Source organism: Neolamprologus brichardi, chromosome 13 (genome assembly GCF_056152115.1).
Source record: "Neolamprologus brichardi isolate AB-2024 chromosome 13, ASM5615211v1, whole genome shotgun sequence".
NCBI lineage: Eukaryota > Metazoa > Chordata > Actinopteri > Cichliformes > Cichlidae > Neolamprologus > Neolamprologus brichardi.
In genome coordinates, this window is record NC_142116.1 from 12,268,390 (window position 1) to 12,293,253 (window position 24,864).

General features: G+C 40.7%; 1 protein-coding gene across 2 annotated transcripts in view; it reads right to left on the reverse strand.

The window, feature by feature from the left end:
* Nucleotides 1-24,864, reverse strand: part of adam12b (ADAM metallopeptidase domain 12b) — an 88,970-nt gene continuing 64,106 nt past the window's right edge. The window contains exons 13-23 of one of the 2 annotated variants that reach the window (XM_035904674.2): nucleotides 23,706-23,795; nucleotides 20,942-21,137; nucleotides 20,709-20,817; nucleotides 20,067-20,265; nucleotides 17,963-18,040; nucleotides 16,041-16,149; nucleotides 15,510-15,648; nucleotides 14,680-14,788; nucleotides 12,263-12,517; nucleotides 4,175-4,350; nucleotides 1-1,845 (exon numbers count right to left, since the gene is read on the reverse strand). In XM_035904674.2, coding sequence (XP_035760567.2) covers nucleotides 1,794-1,845; nucleotides 4,175-4,350; nucleotides 12,263-12,517; nucleotides 14,680-14,788; nucleotides 15,510-15,648; nucleotides 16,041-16,149; nucleotides 17,963-18,040; nucleotides 20,067-20,265; nucleotides 20,709-20,817; nucleotides 20,942-21,137; nucleotides 23,706-23,795 — 1,512 coding nt within the window. In that variant the 3' untranslated portion in view covers nucleotides 1-1,793. Of the gene's footprint in view, nucleotides 1,846-4,174; nucleotides 4,351-12,262; nucleotides 12,518-14,679; nucleotides 14,789-15,509; nucleotides 15,697-16,040; nucleotides 16,150-17,962; nucleotides 18,041-20,066; nucleotides 20,266-20,708; nucleotides 20,818-20,941; nucleotides 21,138-23,705; nucleotides 23,796-24,864 lie in introns of both variants that reach the window. The other variant, XM_006783720.3, reaches the window with a different exon arrangement.

Consider the following 24,864-nt stretch of genomic DNA (forward strand, 5'->3'; position numbering starts at 1 on the left):
TTGTAAACAGGGGACATTTAATTGGCTCTGATGTCTTCTCACAGCTTAAATGTAATCCTGACACCTTTGTCATTCTTTTAAAATGTTGGAAATTGTCCAACATCATGTTTTCACCTCCTAATGTAATAGTGGCAACGTCTCAAAGCAGTTCTTTACATTTCTGTGCTTTAAAAAAGAAGAAGAAAACAACAAAAGGAAAAAAAGAAAAACTGACATTTACACTTTACAATGGTTTTTAAACATGTTACACTTAAAATTTAATAAACACAGTACATTTAGGTTTTTACAGATGGCATAAACATTGAACAGCTAATTGACACAGCAATAAGACATATTTTCCAGCAGAGCGGTGACTCTGTTGAACACATCTGAACACGTCCAAAACAAGGGAAATAAAGCATCATTTAGATACTACAAAAACACAACGCAGGTATGCAGGGAGTGACTGGCTTCAGTTATTCTGCAGCAGCGATTGAACAAGCACTGCATTCGGAAACACTGCAAGTACAAAATGCCTTATGCAAACACTGACACGTTGCGCTGTGAAGTTAACAATTGAATCCCTCAAGTCAACAACTAACACTGAGGAAAAAAAAAGAAAAAGAGCCTGACTCAAGCTCTGGGGTGCAATGAGCGCTGCTGTGAATGCGTGAGTGAGCTCGGCGTTCGACAACAGTGAAGTCATAGAAACTCCAAAAGGAATGTTGTGAAAGCAACAAAAAGAACAGGACGGATACGGTAAAACATCTCGCTGGAAAGCTCGTGGCGCTGAAGTCATCCGGCTTGGCTCGCACTCTCAAGGACGAGGCGAGCGCAAAGGTTAAACATACAAACGCCAGTTTTGATGTTGAATTATTCGGCGTTGGTGTAATTCTCTGGAACACAGTCAGTCTGTCAGGTCTGTTGACACTCCACAGCACTTGCCAGTATCAGGAGAAAACATGTCTAGAGTCCAACGCATGCCCCGAGCAGTATGTCAGAGGCAGGCTGAGGTGTGTGAAAATTACTTTTCCTCTTTGTACTTTCCTGCAAAAATGAACTTATAAGGAATAAAAGAGCCTGGTGCACAGACTGTAAAGTGAGCGGATTAATGCCACAATAAAAATGTAGTCTACGTCTTAAAAGGGAATCAAATTCTTTTTATCCAGCGTTTAGATGATTCATGAAGAAAATAGCCGTATTTTCACGAAAATAGGAGACTTTTTTTTTTTTAGCACTGAGGCAACAAGGACATAGAGGACTTATTTGGTGTTCAGTACAAGATAAAAAATGAAAAACTGGAGAAATAACATTGCGCCACCACTTACTGACTCGTCCTCTATCTCCATTTATCATCATCCAAGTCAAAAAACGAAATGTTTTGCACTTTGATCATTCAAGCAACGTGACGAGTTATAAAAAAGACTTTATATTTCAGCATTTTGTTTCGAAGAAAATGTATAAAAACAATCACAGAATGCAAAAACGAAGTGTCCGTAATGACGCCTCGTGTTCGTCTTTTCCTCGAGTTTCCCACGAAGAGAATCATCCCTCATCAGAGTCCTCTTTGCACAAACCGGTAGTATCCTAGTTAAATAGTTAAATAGATAAATAGTTCACTGGTACCTGAGCAAGGATGACAAAGCACCTTTTAGAGGCGTAGCATCAAGGTTTGATGTTAGCCCCCGTTTTTACTGGGAACTCTGTGACACTTCCAACTGTCCCAAAGGTCTAACAGAGTCTCAGAAATTAGTGCAAATTAAGAAAGTCTCCATCTATTAGTCGGAGATCTACATGTCCATGAAGTTGAGAGCTCAACAGTCCTTTTGAATCTTTGGTGGTCTGTATGGCAGTGCCGGTGCAGGTCTGAAGAGTGAACACAAACACAGATAGATTACAACATTACAATGGTAATAATAAGTTACTATATAAATATCTCCTTTCAGACAGGTTGGTCTCATTTCTGAAAATGTATATGATCTAAAACACGATGATAATCTGTCCAGTTTGAATGGATCTCTAAATTCAGAGAGAAGTCAAATGGAAAACATCTTTGCTTCAGCTTATCAATGATAGATACACGGAGAGACGAATGACACCATTAGGTTCTCTTTAAGCGTCTCTTTCGCTGTGCACTTCAGCTCACCACCAGTTGTGAAATCTGCTTGAGAAAAGGAGCCTGGATTGCTCAGCCCACACTGGAAAAGGATAGCGCTTTTGTTTTGTAGGGTATCGTTTCCAGTAACTAAAGTGGTCGATGCTGGAAACTGGACTGACTGTGAAAATGTAACTTGGCAAAAGAAGAATAATCTCATTGTCGATAATGACATCACTCAGAAAGAGATAATGGCATTATTTTTTTTTACTAGATTGGAGAAAAGAAGTATATTTAGGTCTATAAGTTTTGAATAAAGACACAGTTTTTACAGTTTTTGTAGTTTTGCCTCTGTACAGCACCAAAGATTATTTTAAATCAACTACGCACTCGATACGCACTAGACAGTTGACTTGACAGGCAGTTGTCTGGCCACGTCTTGTCCCCTGGCTGTGTTGTGACAAGTGAAGCAGGCATAATATCTGAAGTCAATTCAAAGTTTTCAATTTATATTTTATACTTTTCCACTGTAATTTTAAATATGAGGCTCAAAGAAACGCCTCAAAGTGAAGGAGGCCATCACTAGGTTAAAAAACAAAACAAATCTATCAGTGAGGCAACAAAAGCTTTACAAGTCACCAAACAAACAATCTGGGGTACTCAGAGCTCAGTAACACTAAACCAACACAAACTCAGCATCGCTGTACAATCGAGAGATGCCTTCATGAATAGAAATATAGAGTTTACATCAAGAAGGACAGATTAGACTTTGCACGAAAAAATATAAGAATCTGCAAAGTTAAAAAAAGAGCCTTTGATCGAAATGCCTCGTGTTTATTGATGATGCGACTGCCGATAGAAGTAGCAGGATGAATTCTGAAGTGTTTAAGGCTATACTATCTGCTCAGATTCAGCCAGATTGGACAGTGCTTCACAGTGCAAATGGATAATGGCCCAAAGCATACTCCAAAAGACTCCCAAGAGTTTCTCAGGGGAAAGGAAATGGGACATTCTTCTTCTTCTATTCAACAGCCAGCTCAGTCACCTGATCCCAACAAAATAGAGTATGCTTTTCAGTTATTAAACTGGAGGAAGAGAAAGCCACAAACAAGAAGCAACTGAAGCCGGCTGCAGTACAGGTCTAGCGATATTAGACTTAAGACAATCATTGACTGCAAAGGCTTTTCATCAGATTATTAAAAAATTTCCTTATATTTAAGATTATGTCAGTTTGTCCAATTAATTTTGAGTCTCTCAAAATGTGGGACTGTGTCTAAAAATGTCAGTAATCCCCTTAAATTAAAGCTTAAAGGCTGCACTTCAATAAAACAGTGATTGCTTGATTTAAATTCCAGTGTTTTTTTTACTAGTAAACTAACTATAAGTAATCCAGAGGAATTAATAAATCCAAACTAGTGTTTTACAGACAGTTATGCATTCTGCATGATGGTGACGTACAACTGAAATTTAATGCTGTTGCGTTAAAAGCATGCCTTGTTTGCTTCAGTATATCAAATCCTCCACTTCACTGCTTTTGTGTACAGCGATAATAAAAGTGGTTTAATAAAACAGCAAGCATCGCAAATGCGAAAGGTTTATGCAGCGAAAAACTATTTTTTATTTGCCCTCATGCTTTGGGACAGAAGAGGTAATAATCCTTGCATAACCACCGTAATAGCCAGGCTAGCACTCCCAACTATAAGGAGGAAGTTATGAATATCCAACAGCATACTTCACACAGAGCGCGTCAGCAAAGCTGAATTTAATGAGTGTTGTGAGAGTTGAAAATGATGAGGTTGGTGAACAAATTTATCAAAAGATTCACAAGTAAATGAGCGTCCCTCGCGCTCACAACAATCATTAATTAGCCTTTAATCACAAAATAACTTGAACTCCATTAGTGATGCAGCCTGTGACAGAAAAGATGACATTACTCTTTTCCCCAACTGCTACGGCTTCTTCTTAGGTGCAAAAGGTCACACAAGAATTAAGTCTCTTTAAATAAACTACCAAAAACTAAGTGACAAAAAAAGCCATCAATTTAACAGAGAGATGAAGACGTCTGAAAAGTAGTGTATTTTTTTGTCATGCTCCACAGACCTGCTTGGTAAAGGGATGGAGGGTGGAGGCCTTGGCACAGTGGGGATAGGTATGGGTAGGGCCGCTTTCCCGGGGATGTGCCCCCCTGCTGTTGCGACACTGTTACCCAGTCGAGAGCTCCTCCCTAGTGGGTCTGCAGGTAGGGGCTTCTGGGGTGCACTGGGTTTCTCAAAGTCCTATAAAAAGAACACAAAAAGTACCAATTTAGTTCATGTACTAATTTAAAAAACACCACAAAGCACGCCAGTCTTATCTTGAGTCAGTGCACAGAGCAAGTGACCTTCTAAGCTTTTTTTCAGTATGGATTAGTTGTGCAGCAGCTATCTGAACACAGACGCAAATGCGTTTCACTAGAGGGCACTGTGTTATCATTATCTCCTCTGAATTCCCACAGCTAACATGAGATGAATCCCAAACCTCCCCCTGCTCGTCTCCACCACCTCTGTGGCAGTGCTGTGAGAGTGTAGAAGGTTATCTGGATGTGGTGTCATCATGTGGTACTAATCTACACAGAGGGAGCGCGCAGTTGATAAACATCTGCTACCAGCTGCCTGGCTGCTATCACACACACACACACAAACGGACACGCACAAAACCTTCCCGCAACTGCCCACGCTATGGCACAAGCACGCAGGTTTACATGAGCAAACTTTAAGTAATCTGCATGCAGAAGAAAAAAAAAATCCCCACATCATGCAAGGATAAGACTCAGAAAGCTGGATGGTTTAAAACATTCATGAATGCAGCCACGATGTGACCGAGTTTGTCACATCTACATGCAAGAGATATAAACCTATGTGTTCACTGCTGCGCAACCCAGGCGCCTCAAATGTGACAATCTTTCATGGCAACAATAAACCGATATTCATTATTATTTAACTGCATGTATGCTTTTTTTCTTTTTTTTTAAACATAAATTGCAATAAAGAAATTCAAATGCAGTGATACTTTAAACTCACAGTTAAAGTTTAAACTGAGCATCAGAATGAGGAAGAAAGGTGATTTAAGTAACTTTGATTTTTGGTTTTAGACAGGGTGGTCTGAATATTTCAGAAACTGCTCATCTGTTGGCATTTTCCCACGCAAACATCTCTAGTGTTTACGGAGATTAGTCCAAAAAAACCCCAACAAAAAACAAGCAGCTGGGTGATTGTTGATTTCAGAGGTCAGAGGAAAATGACCAGACTCCTTCAAGCTGACAGGAAGGCAACAATATCTCACAAGTTACAACCAAGGTGCGCAGAAAAGCATATCTGAACAAACAACATCTAGAACCTTGAAGCAGATGGGCTAGAGCAGCAGAAGACCAGACTGGGTACCACTCCTGTTAGCCAAGGACAGGAAACTCAGGGTGCAATTTGCACTGCCTCACCAAAACTAAAATCAGGTCTGTCTGGTTTGATGTGTCTCAATTTATGCTGTGACATTTGCATGGGATTCAGAAATTAGTACAAACAAGATGAAGTGTCGCTGCATCTTACCCTGTATCAAAAATTCAGGCTGCCGCTGGTGGTGTGCTGTGGCTGAGCTTTGCTTTAACAGCGCAGCCTACCTGAGTATTGTTGCTGACCATGTTCATCCCTCTATGACAACAGAGTAACATCATTTGATGGCTGCTTCCAGCATGTCACAAAGCTCAAACCAGCTTAAACTGGTTTCATGAACCTGACAAATGGCCTTGAATAGAAAAGCTGCTCCAGTAAACTTGCTATCGTGTCAATATGGATCATAAGCTCCGAGTGTTTCCAGCACAACTACCACAAGCGTAGTTGTGAAGGCCAAAGGGGGTTTAACCTGGTACTAGCAAGATCAACCTAATAAAATATCCAGTGAATGTTTATATAATAGAAAAACCCCACAAAGTTTATGGCATGATTGAGGGGAACACACGATCCATAAAAATGATGTGAATAGTTTTGTGTGTGAGAACTGACTAGCGTGTGTATCAGTCCCTGACCTCTACCCCATCCACCGTAAATGGAGATATGAGTCAGACCTTACCTTGTCTAGTGTTGATGATTGAATGGATGTAAATCTATGGAGGCAAGCTCCAAAAATCGTGTGTCTATTCTTACTCTCCCTGCACTTTGTCCATGGAGTGTATGTTAGTGTGTTGCTGCAGGTTGAAATAAGCAAGGAGAAACTAATATTACAGCAGCAAATACCAAATGTTTTCGTTTTTTGGCAGAATAATCTGCCGTTTAATTTCTGGATAAAACCAGAAATGAAGCTGGTCCATAAAATGTCAGAAAATAAATAAAATCCTCCTAACAATTTTTCTTGCCAGTCTTTTCCAACCAGCAGTCCAAAATAAAAGCTTTACAACAGCTTTACTGACATCTGCTCGGCTACAACAAGAGTCATGTCTGCAAGAAGCAGTTAGAACAAGAAGAGCTTTTTTCATTTACTGCATGTTGTTAAAGACAGTCATGTGAAAAAGGAAGTCTTCATAGGACGTCATGCAGTCCTGTGAAAAACACACCCTTTGGCTCAAAACTTTATAGAACCATGTTTAGCAAGAATGAAGTGAAGTTATCTGTGTGAATTTATCAATCTGTCACATTGTGGAGGAATTTTGGTCCACTCTTCCTAACAATGTTGCTTCACTTCTTTAAGGCAACTGCAGTATTTCATTCAGGTTAAGGGTCTGGACTTTGACCGGATCACTGCAGCACTTTAACTTTTTCCTTTTCGGGCATTCTGCTGCCGTACTTGGGATTATTTTCCTGTTTTATGACCTGGCCAAGCTTAAGCCGACAGACAGATAGCCTCGTATTTGAGTCCACGGTACTTTGGTATACAGAGGAATTCATGGTTGACTCAGTGACAGGAAGGAGCACAGGTCACATGGCTGAAAAACAAGCCCAGATTAATGCTGTGTTTGGTTTTTGCCTAACGTGGGGCGAGTTATCATGGCCAAACATCGCCTGTTTGGTCTGGTGGTCTATCCAAAGGACATTGTTGCTGCAGTCTTGTTGTTTGTTCAGATGCAAGGCTTTGTCTTGGCAGCCCTTCCAAACGAACTGTACTTGTTCAGTCTTTTACTAATTATACTCTTATAAACTTTAACATCCTAACTGAGGTCTGTAGAGTCTGAGTTGCAGCTCTTGCATTTTTTTTGCAGTTACTCTGAGCTTTGCATGGTCTGAACTTGGGGTGAATTTGCTGGGAATACCACTTCTGTGCATAATCAAGTGCATTTGAATAGCACCACCTGGCTTCTACTTACCCTTTTAATTCTCGTGGAAGCGGTAATAGTATACTTACATTTTCACAGGACTGCACAGAGTCCCGTGTGAAAGGTGCACTTTTTTTTTTTACATGCTTCAAATTGACCTCCTTTGTGGCCAAAGCAGGTCACTTTGAGCAAGCAGTAGTGCTCATAGGGGGTCATATGATTGTTGGGTTTTTCTCTGTATGTATTATTGTAGGGTCTACCTTACAATATAACAGTGGTTCCCAAACTTTTTTTGCTGGGCCCCCCTTGTTTTACAAGAAAAATGTTCGCGCCCCCCTCGCGCGCGCGCACGCACGCAAGAACACATCCTCCAACCACACACACTCATATTTTGCTCCATTGCGGTTTATTTCACACCTCAAACATTTAGTAAACAATTAAGCAAATACAAGTAATCTGCAATAAATTACAGGTAGTAAGAAAATAAACTACCAAGTCTTTTATGCTACATCTGCACCTACACGGGTATTTTTGAAAACGCAGCTGTTTCATCCACACGTAAACGGCATTTCGAATCACCGAGAACGGATATTTTTTAAAACTCCTTTTTTGCGTTTACATGTGGACGAGGAATACAGAGTTCGTCACTCAACGTCAAAGGTATGTGCCTTTTTTCACGTCACGCTGTATGCACGTTATTGTTTACATGAGATGAATTGCAGAATGGCAGATAGAGACGAAATACTGTTAATCTGACTGTCTGCAGGTTTTACACGCTTACATATACAAGCAGTTACTGTCCCTCCATTTAGAAAGGCAGAGGCGTCACGGTGTAATTATTTTACATGTAGTTGTTTTTTTTTCCTGTGTAATAATATTCAACATTGCTATCAATACATTTTTCAAAAAATCCCTCTGCAAAATGGGTTCAAAAAACATAAACAACTGTTGGAGGCTGTTTGTCCGTGATTTGAACCGGGGGAACAAATTGTGGCAGGATCAGCCTGATGTTATTTGTATCCCACTGTAACTTTACTGTATAAAGAGCTAACATCTCCAAAATGTCAGGAGTAGTTAGTCATTACAACAAGTGTTTGTGAACTACAAATCAAGAATGTGGGATACTGTTTGTCCATGATTTAAACAGCCCAGCGCTGCTCCCAACGAAGGGAAAACCAATCCTGCAGGGAGACCTACCTCTGCACTTGTGCAGGTGAAACCAAAGGGAAGACATGCTTCACCATATTTTCTAGTCTTTGGCTTAGAATGAAGTTGGTTTGGAAACATATTCAGCTATGCTTCATCTCCTGCTTTGCGTTTGTGTGGGCGCCCGTGCTAGCAGTGTCCAAGCGTTGTTTTTTTTTTTTTTTCCCCCTTTTCATGCTGCACCCCCCCTGCAATGGCTCTGCACCCCCCCTAGGGGGCGGGCCCCACACTTTGGGAACGTCTGCAATATAAAGTGCCTTTAGGCGACTTTTGTTGTGATTTGGGGCTGTATAAATAAAATTGAATTGAATTTCCTTAATTATTAAGTGTTTGTGCTAATAACGTGTATACAGTGGGATTTTTATGCGATCCAATTTGAGATATCTGTGTGAAAATTGTGTATCACCCACTGTGTCCTTTCCTGTGTGTGTCGTTCCCCTACTGCCAAGCCTCTACACGAAGTTAAGTTTAAGTGAAGACCAACTCTTTAAGGGAAGAAAACCAGGCTGTTTTCCAGGAAAAAGCAGAAAAAACTAAGATGTAAATAGACAGATGCATCCACTGTAATACAAGATTAATCCAAGACCCATGTGCATTGTAATACCACTCTTGGCAGAAACCTCAAACTGTAACTGGAAACTTGGTGATGTTCACATGTCTTAATTCACAATGAAGGATTGCGCCGTCTCCTGTGGCCTGAGAAAGATCTATGAGCCCTGAGCCTACAAGCACCTTTCAAAACCCACCGGAGGAACTGAAAAATGCGCGGTCGTCTTGCCAAAAACAAAACTATTTTTCTAGGTTCCTTAAAAGATGACATTTTGGAAAGGCACGATTTTCACTCCTCGCCAGTGTGACGCTGCAGTCTGCTTGTGCAGTGCAACAAAACTGATCTGTTTCATATTTATTGGACTCTACGGGTATCTGATTTGTATTTTTCCTTCAGCAAGACTAGATAAAAAACAAACAGGTCCCACGCAGTTTTGTTTTCATCGCAACAAACGTGGGATAGAATTTACTGCCCTGGAAACACCTTGATATTAATGGACTGCGCTCGGCACAAAGAGAAACCCTGCAAGAGAAAGCGCTGTTTAAAATAAGACATACTGGCACAGAGAGCGGGGGTTGGGGTTTGTGTCAAGCCTTACAATAAACTTGTTAAACGCTTTCTTTTTAAGGACGGATGTCCTGTTCGTCCTTGTTGGCCTGCTATTAAATGTCAGCAGAACCCTGTCTTCTGTTTCTGACCCACATGTGCCATCTCTACTTCGCCCATCTGTTTCATTGCAATGAAATGAGCTAACAGATATTAGCAGGTAGTGGGATTTCACTGTTTTGGCAGGCAGTGAGCAGCCAATTTATAGAGCAAACAGTGGCCTTTCAGCTAAAGTACATCTTTAGTTGGCACGCAGTCATTGCAATCAAGGGTAATATGCTGCGAAGCTTAACATGGACACCACAAAACCATCCAGAAGTGGACGCGATGCCAGGTGTTTCTGCTGCTCACTAATGCCAAAGTAGCCAATGCTTTAATATATATTTAAAATATACTTACATTGTATAAAGTAATTTACGTATGTAAAAAAGCAGAGCATCTCTTGCATGGTCAGGCATTATTATGACTGAAATATAACCGTTAGTACAGAGTCATCAATGTGTAAGTGGCAGTAATAGATATTGATGGTTTTAACTACTACCCCACATAAAGTTGATCTAATAAAGGTAGTAGCTCCTTTGATTGTACATGATCATCAGGTGATTTATGGCAGAAATTTATAAAAGTTCTGCTACAAAACTTTTCTCTCGTTTTTTGCTCTTATGTGGGATAATTGTATGTTTTTGGGGCAGCAAATACAGTACTTGAAGTAAAGTGCTTTAGGAAGCCTACTGGGGATATGCCTCTATTATAAAAACTGCAGAAGGAGGCATTTGAAAGTGTTTGGCAAATCGCTGCATTTTAAAAACCTGATCACATTCTTGAGATAATCTATTTGTGTCTACTAATCTCGAAAAAACTTGAGCACATGTGCTCATTTAATTTCCACCATGTTATCCTCGGAGGTATACAAACCGGACCTTTCTCCGTGCTCTGCTTTAACATCTGGGACTATGTTCTAACGCAAACAGAGAAACAGATGCAAAACGAATGTCTTCCTCCTTATTTTTCTTTTTTAAACAGACAGACACATCTGCCAATTTCCCTTGCACCCCGCTGTGGCTCACAAAGCGCCGTCATCCAGCACAGCTCTCCTCGCTGTGCTACTCCGAGAACAAATCGGGATTTGGGTCCACCACCAGAGCGGACAGATGGATTTACTATCTCCACCGCCTCTGATTCTGCCGGCTCAGCAGAAAGCAGCACCTTACTCAGGAGCTGGGTCACCGTGAGGGAGACAGATTGAATTTGTTGTCGATATGTGGGCAGGCGAACCCACTGCAGTGCAGAAATCCAGCAGGTTCTGTTATCCAACATTTAGCTACAGCCTTTAAAAATGACGACACAGGTGGCTGTTCAAGTTTTAGGCCATTAGCTACAATTTGCATATATTTTACATTACTGCGGAGCATTTTTTAAGGGTACATAGCTTTTCATATTAATTCTTACCCTCCAATCCATTGGTTTCTGTTACTTTTAGTAGGTTCTGAGACTTAAAATGCACTTTTCATCTGCCACAGCGAGCTCTATTCTGCTTTATTTATTGTTGAATTATTATTTTTATTATTTTATTATTTCTATAAAACGTATCAAGGAAATCAAAAGATAAAAACAGTAAATCATCATGCATAACAAAATCATGCATAATGATTTCATAACACCACTGCTTCTGATTCTGATCTCCAAGCACACACACATTTATCTCAGCACAATATCTGGACCTTTCAGCCGCACCACATGAATCTTCCTCTGCAGATGGAGTCTGCCCTGTAATCATCGAACTGTGGATATTCAAATTAAGGACCGTAAGGACTTCTGATCGAGTCAGCGACTTTTTTTCCAAGGTAAAGAATTTAGGTTTTACGGATGAGGTGGGCTTAAAGTGCTTAGAAAACGTGAAATTTGAGCATCTGCTATTCCATAAGTGCTAAGCAAACTTCATCTGCTGAGGAAGATTGCTTTTTTTTGCCAACTGACTCAAATCTAAGATGTCACAGTGTCCTTAAAGGCCAGGGATTCATTGCAATTGACTGAGGATGTAACTTTAACAAAAAAAAAAATACCCGAATGTTCACCGTGACCTATTTCAGGGAGGCTTCAGGTCTTGGCAGGTTACTTTGGCACTTTACTGAAATGAAATAAAATTGATGGCGGCCTAGATATTGTGGAAAGTAAGTGTAGAAATGTGTGGCGTGGTTGAGAATATAGTCTGGAGTAATGTTGAGGAAAATATACACAACTTGAATTTAATGGGCTGTTGAGAATGTACGGCCCATTAAAGCCGTGGTCAACAAAAATAAATTGCAATTTTAAACTTTACAGTAACAATTTAAGACGAAGGCAAAAATAAAGCTTGTGAGATCATAGGAAGTCCCATAAACCTGATTCACGACAGCAATTATGCCATAAAGTGGCAGGTAAACAGAAGTGTTAGCGATGATATTAAACACACTTCTGTGTGAGTCACGCTGTGCTGTGAAAAAAGGGTCTGTCAGTGTTTAAATAAATAAAAGCATTGATCAGCGGTTTGTTTTTTTTCCACACTAACCTGGTCCACTCTGTACGACGACTGATGCCGTGGCAGGCTGAGAAAAGGTTGCACCCTAGGCGGCGGGGAGCCGGACGTGTGCGTCGGCAGGACTTTGTAGTGTGCCGGCAGAGGAGGCAGGGTGGGCTGCCCCACACTGAGAGACACCGGCATGGGCTGACTGATGTGGAGGGGCTGGTAGAGGGGCAGCCTGCGCAGGCTGTGAGAGTGGAAGTTGTGCGGTGGGAGAAGAGGCTCTGCACTCAGGAGAGATGGCTGAAAAGAGATTGCACATGTTATTTCCAGTAATACGTAGTTGTGAGCTGTGACACGTAGCATACATAATAAAATGATCCTGAAACTAAAACGTAGAAATCAAACTGATTTTAACTAAATTAAACTTTACCTCCTTTTTTAAATATAACATATCAACATGTGAAAAACCTCATCTGACAGGCTTTTACCTTCCACTCTCCCTTACTAAGATTATTTTCTAAACCCCTGCAATTTAGTCTTGTTGGTGCCAAAATAGTTAGAATGTGTGAACCGCAGACAGGCATTTTGATGATTCATTTTCTCTTATTAAGCAAAATGTTACAAATATTTCAGCTGCAGCTTCTGAACTGTGAGGACATTTCCATCCATCCATCGACGTTCTCGGGTCAGCCGAGAAACGTAACCTCATTTCCTCCCACTTCTACGACACGCTGAAATGACCTCACCTAGGAGCCACTTCGGATGAATCCAGATCCTCGCACCAGCTTAACTGCCTCCTTTTGATAAACATTATGTGTTGAAAATCTCAAGCAGCAACTGAAAGTATTTAGGAATGGTTGCCACACGCTGTATCTGGGTCAGGTTTGTATGTTAATTCTGGATCCACTTGGACTCATTAGCGAGTCTCACTGCACACAGAACATCATCAAAATACATTTCTGAGGTTACACAAAGACTACAAAATGTCTCACACACTTTGGATTAAGTCTTACTACCCTCTGGACTATATTAGATGGTGTCCTCTGGCCTTTCGGCTCATGCCTCTCTTTAAAAAACAGTTATTGATGTCTGGCCCCGGTTGGTTTCACAGATCCTAAATTAAAGGTCCCATATTACACCCCTTATTAACCAGTTAATTCAGGTCTCACATGTCCCTAAAAGGTGTCTTTCAAGTTTCAGCTTAAAATACCACACAGATTGTTCAGTGTGCCACTGCTGCGTACCCATTTGTTTAAAGTCTGCTCCAAAAGGACTGTTTGAAGCACCGATCTGTTGCTGGCCAATAGCTGATGGTTTGACGGTTATTTTCACTATATTCTGAAGCTTTCAGACCCTTTCAGACATGAAAATCAAACACACAATCTGCACAATGAAGTCATTAGGTGCAGCCTAATTTTGTCTAATGGTTCTAAAAGCTGAAGCCTGTGATATTAGGGTGAAACTGAGGTAACGTAAAAGTAAAACCCAACTTTAGTCATAAAGTCTCATTAGCGTCAGAAAGCTGATGTCAGAATCAGCCATAAAACTGGAAAACAATATTATTAGATGTGATGTTGTGAAATTGTAAAAGTCTGACAACATGTCCTGACCAGCTGTTCACCCTCCGCTCCAGAAAAAACGAAAATAAAAAAACCCCCAATAACACCAAAAATGGCCATAAAGGATTTGGCTGCTGGACAGCACACATGCACATTCACATAAAGAGAAAATGCAGATGTGTTCAAAGACAGCTGACTGACATCTGGACTTCTGACAACTGGCTGAAGTAATCAGAATAACGAGAACAGACAGACAGATCGACCTCACTCAGTTATTATATTTAATATGACAATTTTTGCACATTTTTTGCAGATACTGGTGAGTGCAAACACAAACCAGATCCACATACCCACGATAAATAAATGCATGTGCCTTTATTCTGGCACACAAACACAAGTGATAGGCAATCTCCTTCTGTGCTTATCGTTTCCAACAAACAAATCAAAGCCTATTTTCTTCCTCTGCCTGAATCAATCACCTCTGCTTCATTCTCAGAGCGAAACAAACAAACAACTATTAAAGAGGCTCGAATAACAACATTACAATCTCTTACAGTTAGTGTAATCTTTCAATTAAAGTTTCTCCGCATCCTTTCAACAACGACACTGTAATTAATACTGCTTTGAGTGAGAGATAGAGTGAGGCCGAATCGATTAGCCGGCATGCCATCATCTTGTTTTGTCAACGAGCATGGAAGCGTTACGGCTCTACGCCGAGGCCTGACTACATGTTAGTGAAGTGCTCTAAGAAAATGTCATCATTACAAAAGAAACCAAACGGCCTGTGACAGAAATGAGCGCGCACAACCTCATATAGAGGAATTTTACGGTTGTATGAAGACACGGTGTAGGCCGACACGCATAAAGGAAGCGGTCTGACAGACACATTATGGAGACACTGACCTTAAAAATGTTAGCCCCGGAGGGTTTGGGGGGAGGCTTGCGCTGCGGTGTGGGTCTGTACATGGACTCGCTTCTGATGGGGCTGGTTGGCCTGGTAGCTTCCACGGATCTATGAGCACAGTGTAAACAGTTTTTTTTAATTTATTTTTCACTACATGCCTCCTGCTATGGTATGATATAGGGAAGGTATAGCACATTAGAAATGAAGCCTTTTCTTGTTTCTCAGTGCAGAAATATTACCCATATCAACAAAAAAGAGCGAAAAATGATAGTTGTCTGCCTATTTATACTTCCACACTCCTGCTACCACTGCTGTATTTGTATCTAACAGTGCGATCACACCCCTGATGAAGCAGATCAACTTAGAAAATCACAGTTTCAAGTTTGTAAATCTGTTACTCATTTGCTTTTAGCTCTGCTGGTGCTTTAAAAAACTCCTGAGGGAAATATCAGCCTTGTCAGCAGTGAAATAATTTATGACGTTCACCAGCTTTCACTGACTGCGTTTGTTTGAGGTTTGGTGACAAACATGTGGCACGGTGGGTACATTGTCCAGAAAAGATCGGTGGCTAAGTTAAAATATATGCGCATTAGGTTAATTGGGGATTGCTTATTGGCTGTAGGTGTGACTGTGAGTGTGAATAGTCTGTCTCTCTGTTTAACCCTGAGATGGGACAGACTCCTTGCCCACATGACCCTGAATTATATAAGCAGTTACGAAAATTGTCAACTATGTATATTTTGTGTACAAGTTTCCCATAAATAAACTTTTTTCTATGAATTTTTATGAAATTTTCTTCTTCTTACGGGTTTTCAGAGGGAAATGTTACCTGAGTTTCTCCAAGGTGCTCTTCTTATTGGTGAAGAGGAAGCGCAGCAGAGTCTTCCTCTTCAGAAAGATGATTACGGTGGCTACCAGTAGGCTCACCAGGGTGCCCAGGATTGCCACAGTAATCAGCACGCTGTCAGCTGATGCCATATATGACAACACGCACATTAATACACACACACGCACATCTACAGCACGGAACAATGACAGGACATAACGTAAAGACCGTTACAGCTCGGCCATGGCCAGCAGTTCACACAGTTCACATTTCTCTGCTCATTTCTGCTTCTCACTCTATTCCTTCTTTTTTTTTTTTAATATAAACTGTTTACAGTATAATGTATTACAGGGTGGAAAGGGAGTTGTGTTGCACTAGGAAAATTACACTTTAGTCCAAACCACGCATTAATCCAGAACTGACTCTGCAAGAAAGAGACGTATAAGGAGCTTTGTGTTCCTGCTTATTTCTGAGTTAGTGTTGTTGTTTGTCTGCCTAGATGAGTGACGATAGAACTTAAACTGTCCACACTACCTGCAGCTCTCATTGGCCCGCTGTCAATGCTCCCACCAAAGCCGGCTGTCTCGCAGAACGGCGGGGCCCAGTGTGCTTCACAGTGGCAGTTCTTCTTGTTGTTGCAAACCTGTAAACAAGGTACTTTTAGTGTGTATTAGATGCAATATTGACTATTTCTTTTGTCTCCGGCATCAAATAGTATCAAAAGGCCTTAGATCTAACAGCAAAATAACAAGGTGCAAACTAAATTGGTCATAAACCATTAAATAAAGCAATCCAACAGAGCACTGACTGTGCTTGTGTGTGTACACTTATAATAGATAAAGCATGTGGAAGGGAGAGACTGTCCCCTAAAGCCTCAAGTTTCCAGTGCAGAAGTTTGATCCAGGAGGATTCCCTGATGAAATAACTCAGTCCAGCTGTCAGGTGGATAGAAGAGGAGACAAATAGAGAGGGAGCTGAGCAGCTGTAGGGGATTAACATAGCACAGACGTACAGTCCAGAGACTTCCCTGCCTCCAGGCCATGGACACTCCTTTGCATCAACTGATAGGGTTAAGAGGCACTTGGGGGGTTGAGAGGGAGTTATGGATTGAGCGAGATTTATATTTGTGCGAAGGGAAATGTTACCATAATGCGTCATGAATAAAAACTGAAGCAGATGTGTGAAAGATCTGCGAAATCTAAGTAGGCATCAAATTCTTTAAAACTCTGCGGGGCTGAAGATGGAGGCTCAAAAGCAGCTATAGAGAAATGGATTACATCTCCTATATGTGCACATGTAAAAGCCATAAATAACTTTTAAAAGTCTAAGAACATCTATGTGCTTGAAATAGTAATTAGATGGAACCACAATCAGCTACTCTGGTGCACACAGACACACATTTTGATCCGATTATTTATAGAAAACGTGGCATTGATCTGTGTTTAAAAGGTGCAGAAAAAAAGCCCCAAAAGTGCTTTTTACCTGCCAAATAAGTAACAAAAATAGATTCCAGCGTCAATACAGCGCATGCATTGTGAGATAAAGCAAGAGGACTTGCAGGCAAGCTCCTAAGGTAAATTCAGAGCATTGCTGCTTTCCCAGTCAGGTCTCGTACTGTGCGAGGTGTTTGACAAAATGGTAGGCAAATTATTCTTGGCAGATATTTCTGCAGGAGGGGAGATGCAGCTCTACTTCACACAGTGGGAAAATAATTTTCTCAAATTCCCCCACAAAGTCATTTTTAATGTGATTATTTTTGAGCCAATCAACACGCGGCTACAATATTTTGTTTGTTGCTGTTATTTTCCATTTACAAGCTAATTTGTTTCACAGACATTTAGCAAATTATAAGAGGATAAAAAAAAAATATATCTCAGAATCATAGCTTTGATTTCTTGTTGCACAAAATCTCGGTGCTTTACGATGCCGTAATTGAGTTGGTGTCTGTAAATTCATCTCGCCTGCGGTGAATGTTTGATTCACAGAACTAAACAACAAACTAAATAAATCATAAAAGCACCCTTTGCTGAATTATTAATAAGAGAAAAGGGTGATCATTTTAGAACAGTGCGAGCTGCTTTTATGCTGCAAAAAAATGACTGTTGTGTGCAGGTGGACACCCTGACATGCTGCACTGGCTCTTCTCCCTTTGTGTAGTAAAAAAGATGATGGACAACAATTTAAGTAGTCCCTAAATGATGCTGTAAAAGTGATTGATTTAACCTTGGTGGAACAATGAAGATTGATTGTACTTAATAGGAGAAGCTGCCATAAGTCAAAGGCTGTATCGTAAACATTGTTGCTCTGCTCTTGTTTGCAATTACGGGGTATGTGTAGTTGTTCCAAATGCAACTGAATAAATAAATACAGAGTTCTCACAGGCTTTTGACACTGTTTCAAAGGCTACGGTGTATAATTTAACACTAAAATTTGAGCTAATAGGTACTTGCACTCACCCCACGTCCACTGCACTTTCCCGAGCACTCATGCACACCAAAGACGCTGACATTCTGGCATTGCCGATTCAGGCACACCTATAAAGAGAAAAGCACCATTAAATATTTCAGGAGGTGCTGAATTCAAGAGCCCATGAAGATGAGCAGAAATACTAAGAATAAGAAGAAGGATTTATACTTCTGCAGAACAGCTGGAAAATATCTTATTTATGGACATCATAAAGGAGCATCATTGATGCCTGCTGCTAACTCAAACAGAAGAGTGCAGCTGCCCTGTGAATTTTTATCAAACGGTCTTGAAGTTGAAATTAACATGATCAATTAAAACTACAAATGCTGCATATAAATGTCATGATTAGGCTAACATCTGAAGAGACGCCTGTGGGAGATTTACAGCGAAATAAGCAATTTCCCACTCAGGTGGAAGTGCTGAATGCCGCTCAGGTAGCTGCAATGCGGTGCGGGGCTGAAGAGGCAAAAATCACAATAAGCTTTCTATTCTTTAGATCAAATAAAAACATCAGAATGTAAAAAAGACGGTTGCTTTTATGTAGAAAATAAGGCCCGCATTAGGCAAGCAGCTCTCATCTTATTCAACTGCTATTGCTGTGCAGGCTGTGAGCTGCTAACTTAATACCCTGATTGGCATGGAAATACAAATCCTTTTTTCAGAGAACAAAGGCACATGACAAACAGCCACCTCCAGGCCATCAAAGTTTCCAGGGCGCTAAGTCATGACTTGGGAGACTGTAGCCAGGAGACAAACTAACCTGGCTGACGTCCATTTTGCACACACAGCTCAATGGGGTAGGTACAAAGGCACCAAGTCCCCGGAGGCAACTGAAAAAGCACACTTGTAGACCCTATTATTTAGTTCCACTGCTTGTAAGAGAAACACAGCTATTTGAAACACTTTTTATACGCAACCTTATGCAATACAGTAAATGTCTCCTGTGTTAAGAACTACCGTGTGAAACCTGGCTATTTTCTTTTGTGACACAGCCCTCACATGTTTAGCCAGGTTTCAATCACAAATGACTTTCACAAGTCCAAATCCACAGCTCTGGGGGGATTTGGTAAATGCAATCATCTAAAAATGGCTGAGAACTCCCGAGCAGGCATCAAGAATATCTGCAAGGATTTAATGCTCAATGACCTATTCTGACTTGCAGGAGCTACACCAATCAAGTCAAGTGATAACTCCAACACCTACTATGTCCATAAAAATAATTTCAAATCATGCATACTGGCCTTAAACCCCTCCCAAAACCTGATATGACTCGAGGATCAAAAGGCATGAAAAAGGCATCGTTCTGGGGTCCAATGAAGAGTCCATGTGGTCCCAGCATGTCACTCAAAGCATTTGCTGCCAGCATCTTGGTGCCAGAAACCATGGGCCAAGCCCAGCATTTGTGACCCTGCCCCAATGGGTCAAAGCTGTTTTGGCAATATGGAAACAGATCTACTCAATAATAGGCAGGTGGGTTTAATGTCCTGGCTGATCAGTGTGTGCTCCCTCAACCGATTATCATCAAATCAGCAAATGTTGTAGATTGAAGAGGCAATTAGGTCTGTAAGTTATCCACTCGAAAACTATTAACCTCCTACTTGGCAGGAGTAGGGACTGATGTCAGTGATGTGGTGAGAGAAGTTTGGAGAGGAACAAAAAGACAGAGAAAAGCTGAGAGACACACCTAATAAAACTAAGAGCTCAAAAAAGTCTTATTCAGCCCTAAGCAAGATGTGCAAAAGCGCATCAGTGGATTCACACAGTTAGCTTTATTGGCCATTTTCTATAGGAAGTGAAAACCTTGCTGTACGGTCTGGTAGTCCTCAAGGGAATGCAACTTCAGGTTCCTACACTTGCGAGCCTTTTAGCATCTCTAGAGAATATGAATTAAACTGCATCCTGTTGTTATAGGACAAGAAACAACAAGCTAACTGATACTGTAATTAATGAAAAAAAAACACAGAACAATATTATAAAATTCTGCTAGATACTGGGGTATAATGTTGAGCAGTACTCGATTCATTACATTAAATTATGAATATAAATAAAGTTTTAACGGTTGAATTAAAGGCCTTTACATTACTGATCACTCACCATGTTGTCTCCACACTTTGTGCCAGCCAGCACCAGTCCAGGGTCAGGCATGTCATCACCCAGGTAAACATGTGTTCCTCGACACAGAATACGTCCTCCTTCTTGCAGAGGGATGTTAGTTTCAATGGAAACGGCATTTGTTCCGATCACTGGGCGGTTGGCTCCACCCTGGCACTGGATTTTACCACACTTTGCATCACTGCATAGAGCACATACACATACAGAAACACACACACATAGTACAACTTAAAAAAAAGCCATAATGCTGCTCTGTCAATCACAGTTGAAGATAAGTAACTGCAGAGGAGCATGGAAGAGTGCTGAAGGGGCCTGCAGTGATTCAGTCCTCTGGTCATCAAAGCAATTACATCAATTAATAAAAAGCTTGATTACAGAATTTACCAGAAGGGAGAAGATCTTAAGAACAATTAGCTGACAAAAATAGAATAAATTGATTCATGAATACTTTCTTAATTAGCTGCTATCTTTCTGGAATTACATTATTCAGCCATGCAAACTTTAGATTGAAGATCACGTCACAGCATAATGATGATTGCCAGTGACACTACGTGAGCTAATTAGCTTTGTTTTCCACAGTAATTTCTCTTTACCTTTACCACATCAGTGCAGCCGCAGCCTTACCTTGCATCACATTTGGCAAAGGAGCCTTTGGAGTCCTTCCCGCAGTTCCCGTAAGGATCGCCTGCAGAGTTGACTCTCTCAAAGCAGATCCCAGGGGCGGGCTTTGCTCCTTTGTACAGAGACAAACAAGAAACCACCCCCCAAAATGTAATCATGAAAATGAAACAATGTTTTACCTTAGAAAAGCAAAGATTATGCATAAATTTCCAGGTGGCAAGCATCCACTGATTTACCTGCTCCCCACAGAGTGATGCATTGCTGCTCGTGAGTCTGGCAGATGCCATTGTAGCAGTAGCCGTCAACGATGTGGCAGGCATGTCCATCATGTAGATAAACGTTGGCTGGGCAGTGAGGGCTGGCACCAGTACAGAACTCTGGCAGGTCACATGAGTTACTGGTTTCCCGGCAAAGGGTGCCAGCAGGTTTGAGCTGTGAATATATAGAGTGCTGTACATTAGACCCCCTTTTACAGTAGATACAAAAAAATCAACACTGGCTCATTGAACAGCAGCTTTATTTAACTCTTTTTTGCTTTTGGGCTTTGTAAATGTTCCGCATAGCTATGGAAGTGGTGGACACGAGGGCATTTCAATCTATGAAGCTATGCCACCCTGCATCAATAAAGGGTTTTAAAGGTGATATTTGCAGGTTAAGGCTTAATTAATGAAAGACGTGACCATAAACCCTGGCTTTTCTCTTGTGGATCTGCCAAACGCAAGATAATCTCTAAAAGGAATTTAAAGAAGATTTGAGGTCGACTCCAGTTTAATTTGTTTTTGCTCCCATCTATTGTGTTGCGAGTTTCTGTTTTGTGCTGTACTCAAACGTTTTATCAAGTGTTGGAAATATTGGGATGATCACAGTTATTACTGGTTGAAAACATCAAAGCTTTTGGATGCTGAAATAAAACCAGTAAGATTGTTTAAAAGTTTGAAAGTGTCTGGAAGGGCTTAAATCTGAAAATGAAATGAAAAACTACAAGGTCATATACATGCCCAAAAATAGCTTCTAATATAATACTGTGAAAGAGTCGCGATTAGCCCCTTATTTCCTTTACCAGGAAAATGGGAAATTGGTAAAACAATTTAAACATGGGAAAACATATATGAAAACTTAGGAAAGCTTTCTTGTAATATCTTCAAGTAGTCTCCAGGTTTCTTGTAGGACATTCAAAGCTTTTCTTTGGATGTTATGTTCTGGGTCAGGATGATCCCACACTCCTTCAATAACGTTGAGGTCTGCTTTTACTCCATTGGCAGTGTGTTTGGGATCATTATCATGCTGGCAGATGAAGCCATTGCCAACCAAACACTTTCAAGATGGTGATGCATGGTGGTTTACAGTCTGACGATACTTTTCTGTGCTAATTATTGCATCAATTTTAACAAGATCTCCAACACCACAAGCTAAAATGTGAAATGCAGTCCAAACCCTGACAGAGCCTCTCCTGACCTACTCCGTCCATACTGATGAGGAGTTAAACTAAAAATTTGGATCAAATTTGGATCTCTCAATGACTTTAGTTGCCTCTAATTTTCAGTCCAGTTCTTCTGCAATCTGGTCAACCCCAGCCTTTTCTCCATGTTTCTGTTCCTGAAGAATGGCTTCTTAACAGCCACCATTCCACCGAGACCATTTCTAATGAGTCTTTTGGTGAACAGTAGATGGATCAACTGAAAGGCCAGAAGCATCTCTTGCATTCTTGGTCAGGTCATTGACAAATCTGTTCCTATTTCTTAAGGACGTGATTTTCAGATACTGTCCATTTGTTGGAGTTAGATTTTTTTGGTCGTCACTTCTTTCGTCCTCCATTTGTTCAGTTCAGGACATACTGCACACCATACAGAGGTATGCCAAGCTTTCAGCTAATAGCTCTCTGGGAATCACCTTGTTGGTGTAAAAATACTATTTTATACCTGTCTGAGTTATCTTTGGCACTTGTGATTGATTTAATTAAAGAAATAGGAGCACATTGGGTTTTTTGTGACAGGCTGCTGGTAACAAAGTGACTAAAGCAGTGGTTCTTAACCTTGTTGGAGGTACCGAACCCCACCAGTTTCATATGCACATTCACTGAACCCCTCTTTGGGGAAAAATAAAATATGATTTTTTTTCAAATTCAAGACATAGATATGTTTTTTATTGGTGCACAAAATGAGCCGTACATGTCACAGTGGAGGCTCTGCCGAACCCCTGAGACCGACTCACCGAACCCCTAGGGTTCAATCGAACCCAGGTTAAGAACCACTGGACTAAAGGTATTTGGTTAAGCTGTCTGTTATGTGCAGACACACCACTGATTCACCCTTTGGGTTGGTAACTTTTTATGCTTGTAATAATTCACAAGTCAGTGTTAAGTGGCTCAACAAACAACAACAACCACAAACATTCCTCTGAAAGCAATGAAGTTAAAGAAAGGACTGAAAATAAGAGAAAAAGCAGCCGAGGTTTGACGAAAAACTTTGAAATACCTTTGGAAAGTAGCTCTAGATTATTGTACAGTACTGTACTTATGCAGCAAAAACAAAACATAAAGCTGTATCTTGTGAATAACACTTTGCAGTACTTATATCTTAAGATGTATAATCCCACAAGGCCATCATTGGCTCTCTAAATGCAATCCTTCGAATACATTTTCAACAAGTACTTTTTTTGAAAAGAGAAGACCACAGATAACATAAAATGATTTACATGGCAAACAAAAACCATGAATATTTAAGACGAAGCAAATCTTAGGCTATCCAACTTGAACTTGAATTCAATTGAAACCTTCCTATTGATGTAAGATATACAAATTTGGAATAAAATCACAAGTCTCTAACCAGACATAACCTTCTGCCGAGATTTAAGAGTTTTAGAAAGTTTTTGTAAAAAGTGAAGCTCTGAAAAGGTTTTACAGAATTCATTTGGCTGTTAGGAACGTATGAGTGCATGTAAATTAAAAAAACAGTTGAAGGACAAAGTGAAAAAGACCAAGAACTGCATGAAATCTCTTACTCTGCAGCCTTCACAGCACTGTCCGTGGGCACACACAGCATCTTCCTTCAGGGTGCATGTGGTGGCATTGCAGCACGGGTTCATGCATTCCTGGAGGAAAAGAAAACAAAATAGTTAACAACATGCGGACCTGATCACTTCCCTGAAGATCCACTGCTGGCTGCTCCCTGTCAGATAAAGACTTCCAGGTCAGGGGAGATGTCCGGAGATTCCTACCCTGACCTGCAGACCCCCGAAGGGACACATATAAACTCAGGCTCATATGTTTTGGATTTGGCAAATTCTTTAGACATTTAGAGTAGCAAAAAAAAGAAGAAAAAAAAAGGAAAGGAACGTGTTTAATGCAATACGCCCCCTCAAAAAAACAGAAGACAAGCAAGAGATAGAAATCAGGTGAAGCTCTTAAGAGGGCGTGTGTTAAAACCTCCACTGAGATTTGATGCAGATAACAGAAACGTGTTTCGGAGTTGACTATTAGGGCATCGTGGCCAGAAGCAGAAAAGGGATTTGAAGATTATAGACACTTTACCACAATGACAAGATCAGCTTGCAGAAAATGAGCCGATAGAGCATGTGTCAGGAGGCGCTGGATGGGGAGTAACGCCGTAACAAAAATCCCCAGTGAGGCGTTTATCTGTCGATGTTTATCTTTTATTGAATCCCAAAACACATCAGCTTTGTGCAAGCAGTGGTAGAAAGCACACTATTTCACAAAAACAAACAACATAGCTGTTTAGCCTGTGGGGCCCTAAGGTAATGACAAGATGTGTTGAAGGTGGAAGATGGAGGCAGGCGAGTTGTTGGATGTCTAATTTTCAGTGTATGTGAGGTTTTATGATTATGGCTGTTTACCTCTCGGCTCTGATGTAGGCCTTTTTTTTTTTAAGAGGGAAGAAGAAAGTTGCTTTCATCTCTTGGACTAAGTGGGTCGGCAGATCTAACAAGCACAAGCCTGTGTGCTGACATCACGGAGGTTACAAAGAGGTAAACTGGCAGAGATGTAACTACCGAATGGAAAATTTATGGTTAGTTTGTTGGTGGTCAAACATAACGACTTCACCGAAATACAATATGCTGCCATCTAAATGATGGAGACCACAGTAATAACAGCACTTATCGAACAAACGCAATGTTGAGTCAGTCGAAGTTCAGCGAGTTG